Here is an 8,050-nt window from a genome sequence, read left to right on the forward strand (position 1 = left end):
ATTTCAGTTGTTAGACGGAGCTTAGAGTGCATCTGCGGTTTTCTGGTCTGTGACAGTTAGCGTCAGTGTATCAGCGTTCTCAGGGGGCAAACGAAGTCGGATTTGCCTCAAATTTGGTGGACATACTCGTAAGCATATGTGCTACAAAAGTTGTTTAGGGCATCAGAAGAGATTGTGCCCTTAACAAGACGTTTGTGGCTATGCAACGTGCTAAAAGCCTGAACAGACAGAACCTATCCGCGGGAGCAGTTCGGCCAAAAGATTACGTAGTTTTAGAGACTTCCCGAGATCAAACGAGCTGAAATTTTCTGCATAGTCAGATAACTATCTCCTCTTAGTGCTGACAAAGTTTGAAGTCAAAACTCCATCGTTTGATATTTCTGTGCGTAAGTCCTTGGGCTACCTTAAAACAGTCTGGACTAAGGGTGTGCACAACCGCACCACCCTAGGGTACTTGAGCTCGAAGTTGCTGTCGAGGCATCAGGCGGATGCGACAGTTAGGCCTCCCACTGTAGGCCCAGCTGAGAGCAAAAGATAGTCACCGAGGTGCTAGGCGGGCACGGTGACAGGTGGAACCAGTTTCCTCCTCCCTTAGCACACACAGGGCAGAAGTATGGCTGATAGACAATGGGCAGAAAAGTTGATTACAGTGAGTTCTTCGCAGCATAGGATTTTTTTAAGAGTGGCAGTGTGTCAGTGTGTTTGGTTTCAGAAGTAGCATAGGATTTGCTTTGGCAGTTTGCTTAGTAGATTAGAAGACGGAATGAGGTACTCGTCTAGTAGTTCGAAAATGGACAAACTCCTTAGCACCTACGAAAATGGCATTTGTATTCGTGAAGATACGTTGATCCAAGGACAGACTTGGGACCAAGGCCCAAAGTGGACTTATGTCCAAGTAGGCAGTAATCCCGAGTGCGACTTGAGACTCCGACACCCTAACATAAAAGGACGTCACTTTGAGTTGGCCATACATAAGGACACCCAAGAAATGTGGATCGCCAAAATCACTTATACGGGTAGACTTATAGTGGCTGGATACGAAGTAGAACATCGAGATTGGGCACCAATCTATCATGGAGAAGTTATCCAAGTTGGGTTCTCAAAATTCCGTCTAGTGCTAGAAGAAAGACTCTCCCCCGTGGCCGAGAAGCAAAAAGAATATTATTATGAGCCCAACGACGAAGATGAGCATTATGTGCAGAATGACTAAAGCACAAGGTCTCTTACGTGGGACGAAGTGCTCAAAAAGATGGACGCGATGCTCGATAGGATGGATCACAGAGTGTCAATCAGAAATAAGAAAACAACCAGCAATAAAAGACAGACTGAGCTTGCTACAGAGTCAGATACTGACACGGAATCAGATTCGTCTAGTGAGGATGAAAAATCCTCTCCTTCTCCAAAGACGCCTATGGAAATTATGCCAAAAGAGTATAAGTCTGAAAGCGAAGAAGAGACTTCGTCCGAATCCGAAGATAGCAGTAGTACCGGTTCTTCAAGTGATGAAGAAATAGAGTCGTCAAGTAGAGGGCGCACAAATAAAAACGCCCTCAAGCCTTCAGATCGTGCGGAAGTTGAAAATTCAGAAAAGGGGATTCTTGGAGCCCCTCCTACCTCTATCCCTAGTAGCAGCACGAGTATCACGTCAAAAGATACTAAAGGCATACTTGGCCCAGCCAAGACAATCAGTGCCACACGGCGTTTGGAATGGGTTCAACCTAGAGCAACAAATGAGAACCAAAGGCCCAACCAGCAGAACGAGTCAGTAAGACAAAGAGACACAAAGCCCTCCAATGGCATTTACGAAGGACTACTTCCCTTACCTGAACCTTCCAAGACGACAGAACAAGAGAAATTAAGGGAAAGTAATAGTGCGCGTCCAAACTCGAATGAAGGGTGCTCATCTAGCCTAACACGAGCAGAAAGTAGGGCGACACCTCTTGAAGGACAAACGCCTGAGGGAAGTCCGAAAGAGAGGCTAAGATAGAGCAACGAAGAAATCTTCACCCTAGCTTCACCTTTTCAGATGGGGCAGCCAGCAAAGGGCAGCAAAGGGTTATTACCACCTCCTAGTACCCTTACGAGTAAGAACCAACCTAAGGAGGGTGGTATGGATCACGACTTCTTAGAGTCTCCCAACAAGAAAGTGCAGAAGAAACTCCAACACTGGGCGACTCAAGAATTGGCAAGTCAAAACGCCAAAGTAGATAGAGCCCAAGTTAAGAGACTCCCTCTTGTTACGCACCAAGCAGGAAAAGAAGTAGTTGCCGCCTCAATCAGAAACAATAAGGGCTCTAATAAACCCGGGTGTAAGCAAAGAACCAAACCGCTTAACATCCGGGAGCAGTTCGAAGCAGAGCTCCTAGCAATGACAGACAGAATCCTCCCTGAATCAGAAGATGAAAAATAAAGCTCAAGTGAGGAACGTTATGACCTTAAGGTGACAGAAATAGGAGCAGCCAGTGATCAGTACACCGTGTCCACCTTCACCTCTTCCCAGCGCAAGATACAGTCTAGGAAAGGTGGTCGGCAACGTAACTTACCAACTCTGGAAAATTATATAGAAAAACTCTACCCAGAGCGTTGGAGAGCGTACCAGTTTCCAGACTCTCCAAACAGTAGTCGGGAGTTAAGGGATCATCAAGACTCCCTTAACCAACACATGCAATGCTTATTACTAGGCCCCAACTACAGTGAGCGCGCAACAGAAGCGCAGTGGCTTGTCCTAGTGAGCAGCAACACTTGGCAATCGTAGAATCACGGGCAGACCACCACACGGAAAGCGAGCTTATGCGGAAGCAAACAGCTGCAAGGGCAGCAAAGGCTTCACATCGGGCAGCAGCCTAGAGATTACGGCCCCAAACGGATGCATCAAGAAACCACGAGTAAGACAACTCGGGTCTTCACTCGGGAATTTAGGAAAGGGCCGAGACGATGCTTCCTCAACCAGAGGAACTCTCTTGCCGTACTACCTCGAGATTATGGACCAAAGGAAAAACTTATGTGGGTAGCACGTGGAACTCAGACCCATCCAGAGAAAGGTAAAGTAAGAGCTTGGGGACAAGCTCATTTTAAGGAGGGTGTATCTGATACGAGCCAAAAATCCAGCCAGCTTGTAAGGGTTGAACCGAGGACCAAGCAAGGTCCGACTAGGCTCGTAAGGGCTGGACGTTAGTCCAGCAAGGCAGCTAGGCCAGCTACAGAGGAAACTATACAGCTTGGAGTTCTTGCAGTGGGCGGAGCAACAACGGCCAAGCGCGGGGAAAAATGGATTAAACCTCAAGGTGGCCTTGATCCGTTTTTAGGACTTCCCCGAACTTTAATGGTCTAACCTATGGTCGAGTCCTAACCCGAGTTCACACGAGGTAGTCTAGGTCGAACCTAGGCAAAAGGGGGTTGAGCCGGTCCAAGCTCAACCATGCGCCCAAGCAAGTGGATCCGAGTGATCCACGGACCATTTTATTTGGACGGATGGCGTCCCTTAGATCTGATTTATTTGGATTCGTTTTTAGATCCATTGAGTTCCGTTTTTTGTTTTAAGTTGCTTCTTTAGTGAACCGGTTCGGAATGTGAACCGAGTTGCTTAGGATGTTATTTAAGTCATTGATTTCATGTAATCAGTATGCTTTTGGAAAATAATGAATTGATTGGAGGTGTGTTGGGCGGAATGCCCTTTCTGTCTCTCGTATTCCCCTTGGCTCACCCCTCTCCCACGGTGGTCTCCCTTCTCTCCTTGGCGTCCCTCCTCACCCATGGCGCAACGTCTTCTTCCTCCACTCGTCCTCCAGGATTCTCCATGCCCTAGCTTCCCTCCTCATGGCGTCCTCTTCAATCCAGCCCCTAGGTGAAGGACGACATCCCTTTCACCCTCCATCCAGCCGAAGGTCTTCCTCTTCTCTACCTTGTTTTCTGGTTTCTTCCTCTTCCCCTCGACCTAAGGAATACGGCCTAAGGATAGCAGCAAGCTCCGGCGCGCGGCGTCTCCAAACAGACCACTACCCCACGAGCATTTCGAAGTCGATCGGTGCCTTCCTTCTCAAGCACAAAGAAGGTTGTGAGGCTGTCTTCTTCCCGGGAAGGCTGCAGCAGCTTGGGCGACCTGGTTTCTGCAGCATACGACATCAAAAGTAGCGCAAGAGAATAAGGTTAGTACGTAGAGAAAACAAGAAGAGCTGGTGAGCAACACGTTGCTCGGATTTGATATTGAGTTCAGCTAAAAGGTGGATTTCATTCCCTCGGTGTACACCAGAGAGTTTGAGCTCTCATCCCATGGCTGAAAACAGCACCAAATTCCTGCTTACGCGTCTCCAGAACTCCTTGGCATTCTTGAGTTCTTTCCCTCACGCTACGCACGAAGGTTTCCAACGAGCTTCCTCAAAAAGGGCCCTTTGGTTTCCTCCGTTTTTCTCAAGGTTGACGCACAAAACCACCAAGCTAGGAGGCTTGCAAACGTGCAGCAAGGGGCGACTAAACAACAAAAAAATTACTTAGAAAAAGGTCGCCCCATCAAAAGGAATCCAACGGCGAAAGTAGAGCTTCAATCGGATCGCTATGCATACGTTTAAGGTCTCGGCTTGAATTCTGCAACTCCGGTGAACATTCAAGTGATTCCGGCAAAATTTTGGTCAATTCCGGCGTGGTCCATATTACCCCTGATCGTGGAAGGAAGAAACTTCAGTTTAAGGGTATTCTGGTCATTGTTTGGAGGAGCGCACTAGGGCAAAACACCCTAGCCGCCGGTGCTTACTCGCACGTCCCTTGGCAGCCGGTTCTTAATTTGGTAAGTCCCCTCTCCTTCCTTGTTGTGTTTAATCCCTACCGTTGGAGTCGCCACGTGTCAGTTATCCCCTTGGCCTTCCTGATTGACGCAGCCACCTGTCCCACTTGGATGATTCGGTCCCAGTCGAGAATCCTCCAAGACCGCATCGTATTCCCCAAAATTAGCGAGATCCCTCTTGTCGCTACCCAATTCCGATTTTGTTGCCTTGCCTTTTGTCAACCGAGATTCCTCTTTGATCTCAGCCCTTGGTGTTGCCACATGTCCTAATCCTAGCCTACATCCCCTGCCACCTCACCAGCTAGCTTCCCCCTCGACGAGTAGCCTGACCCCACACGCTTTCTCATTCTCCATCGCCAAGTCCCCTTACCGCTTCCTTAGGCCCTTCACGCGTCTTTCCATTTTGGTGGAGCTTTGTGAAGGCGCCACCTACTGCTATCCCCTAATCCGGTCCCTACCATCACGCCAGTCGAGTCCCTCTCCATCTGCCACCTCAACAGCCAGCCCTTGCCCCTGGCCTCACACGAGATTCCCTCCTCCATCGTCAAGCCCCTTGCCGTTTTCTTAGAAGCCTTCACGCGGTTTCCCATTTGGAAGTGAAGCCATAATGGACCGCCACCTCCTACTTACCAAAACCCATTCCCTTCCTTTACGCTAGTCAACCCAGCTCGTCTCCACCAAGCATGTCTCCACCTCCAGCTTCCTAATCATTACCCACCTAAACCGAGCAAGCTCCCTCCTTCCATCTCGCCACCCATTCCCTTGTAGGCCCCACGTGTTCCACTTGTCACCCGTGGAGTCCACCTTTGTCTCGCATCTCCTTTCCCCTATCCTTTTCCCCATCGTCCCTAAATCCTCTCACATAAGGTATAAACCCTGCCACCTCATGCTCTCCCCTTTGGTATTAGTCAACCTTACCCTTTAGCCCTTACATTTCCAAATCTCACCTGGTTTACCCCCTTGGTACGAGCAAAGGAGAAGAAGGAGTCCCCATGCGCCTAACGTTTAAGACTTACCTTTTTGGCATAGGCCACTTGCCTCCCCTTCCTTACGAATTAGGAAGAAAGCCGAGCCAATTCCCTCCTTATTCTTTAGGAAGGAAATTGGAATCAATTCCTGATTCGCTAGTCTCTCTCTAGCGATCCTCTTAGCTCTAATTTCCATTTTGGAATTAGACACCCCCTTTTCCTCCTCAACCATAGGCAGGAAATCTCCGCGTCACCTTTTGCCTCTTGGTAAGTGGCGTCCTCTCATCTCCCTCTTTCTTAGTTAGGAAGCCGCCACCTGGCCTCATCACACCTTAGGAACTCTTGACCAGTTGAGTCAACCCTCACCAGCTAGGAAAGACCTTAGCCGAGTCCACCTTGCTCCCCCTTAGGAATGTCCTCACCGCGTTAACACTTACTCGTTTTGAGCAAGTCTTCACGCGCGAACTTAGACAACCTCCCTAAGTCGACCTCACCCATTTTGGTAACCCACGTCCTTGAGCCTCCTTTCCTCTTATTCTGGAAAGTAGCCCACGGTCATAAGGCTGCCACACTCAACGTTGCCTAATTGACTAGAACCCACTTGCACGGCCAGACCCAAGCCGCACCTTCCGCACGCACCTACCTCACGACCTTAGTGTCTTGACTTGATTCAAGTCAACCCAGCCGCATCTGATCCTAAGCCGAGTTGTAGTCAACCTTGTCCCTGCTGACCCTTAGCCTTGACTTAGCTCACCTAAACCCGACCTAGCCAGCCATCCGTAGCCGGACCTCCCTCGTAGCTAGGTCTGCCCGAGCTCTAGACCGAGCTCTTCTCCTTCCCGTAGTTAGGATCTCCCGGGTTCTAGATCGAACCCTTCCCTGCCCGAAGGTTCTCCCCATTCACAGCGGGACCCTTCCACCTCCGGCACACCACTTGCTGCCGCCTCCCCTTCACGGCCATTAGGGCCTCTTCAGCAGTAGCACGTCACTTGCTGCTGTCTCTCTCTCACGGCCAGGAGGGACGTCTTCCAGCAACTAGCCGGCGTCCCTAGCCGGTCACTTGGAGACTTCCGGTGTCAAATCCATAACGCTGCGCGGATCCAGCTGCAGCCCTCTTCCCCAGAGTCCTCCCCTCCTTGTTGCTGCATTGCCCGAGGTCAGGAATTCACCTCGCGGCACCTTGCTGACAGCCAAAACTAGCTTGGCCGGTAACGCCCTCTCACTCCCTTGTAGTATCGCGGGTCGGGTGCACTTTGCTTGTGTATTTGCTTGAGCCCGGCTTCGGCCTTGGCTGATTCCAGCGGTTCCTCGATGGCCCTTGGCCTAGACACGACCGCTAATCGACGAGCCTACCTAGGGTATTGGGTGTGGTTTGTTACGTGTAGTTATGGTTTGTGTGGTTTGATGGTTTGCATTGAGTGAGTTGCGAGAGTACTTTTGTATCGCGCACGCTTGTACGGCCTCACATCCCACGTAGCTTTCTGTAGTAGGTTTTGCTTTAGTTAGGTTTTTGGAATTACCCTTCCGTGTATTCACGATCTATTGGGTTTGCGCCGGGGTCCTGTCCGGCCGGGTAGTTTCTTGTATTGATTTGTTTAGGTTTCTTTGGTCTAGATTCCTCGAGGCGATCTTGGCAGTAGGACCTCGACTCCTTGGGTCGGCCAGTTGGGGTCGGGATCCTAACAATTGGTATCAGAGCCTGCTTGGGCTTTAAAGTCACAGAGACAGCGACAGATTTCAAAAGTTAGTACTTTCAACGGAGTAGACGTCGCAGTTTCCAGCTAGTACTAGGACGGCTTCTTGTGGAGTGGCCACCAACAACCGACTGATACCAATCTAACAATTGGAATCAGAGCGACCTTGGGGAATTAATCTTGACTTAGCCGCGCTTGGACCAGCGAAGAGTAATCATATGTGCTACAAAAGTTGTTTAGGGCATTAGAAGAGATTCTGCCCTTAACAAGACGTTTTTGGCCCTGCAACGTGCTAAAAGCCTGAACGGACAGAACCTGTCCGCGGGAGCAGTTCGGCCAAAAGATTACGAAGTTTCAGAGACTTCCCGAGATCAAAACGAGCTGAAATTTTCAGCATAGTCAGATAACTATCTCCTCTTAGTGCTGACAAAGTTTGAAGTCAAAACTCCATCATTTGATATTTCTGTGCGTAAGTCCTTGGGTACCTTAAAACAGTCTGGACTAAGGGTGTGCACAACCGCACCACCCTAGGGTACTTGAGCTCGAAGTTGCTGTCGAGGCATCAGGCGGATGCGACAGTTTGGCCTCCCACTGTAGGCCCAACTTAGAGC

General features: G+C 49.7%; 1 protein-coding gene across 1 annotated transcript; it reads left to right on the forward strand.

Moving 5' to 3' along the window:
- Nucleotides 1-1,249: 1,249 nt before the first annotated feature.
- Nucleotides 1,250-1,987, forward strand: LOC116265849 (lisH domain-containing protein C1711.05-like). Its single transcript, XM_031646802.1, has one exon. The coding sequence runs from the start codon at nt 1,250-1,252 to the stop codon at nt 1,985-1,987; it is 738 nt and encodes a 245-aa protein (XP_031502662.1).
- The last annotated feature ends 6,063 nt before the right edge of the window (nt 1,988-8,050 follow it).

Source organism: Nymphaea colorata, chromosome 12 (assembly GCF_008831285.2).
Source record: "Nymphaea colorata isolate Beijing-Zhang1983 chromosome 12, ASM883128v2, whole genome shotgun sequence".
Classification (NCBI taxonomy): domain Eukaryota; kingdom Viridiplantae; phylum Streptophyta; class Magnoliopsida; order Nymphaeales; family Nymphaeaceae; genus Nymphaea; species Nymphaea colorata.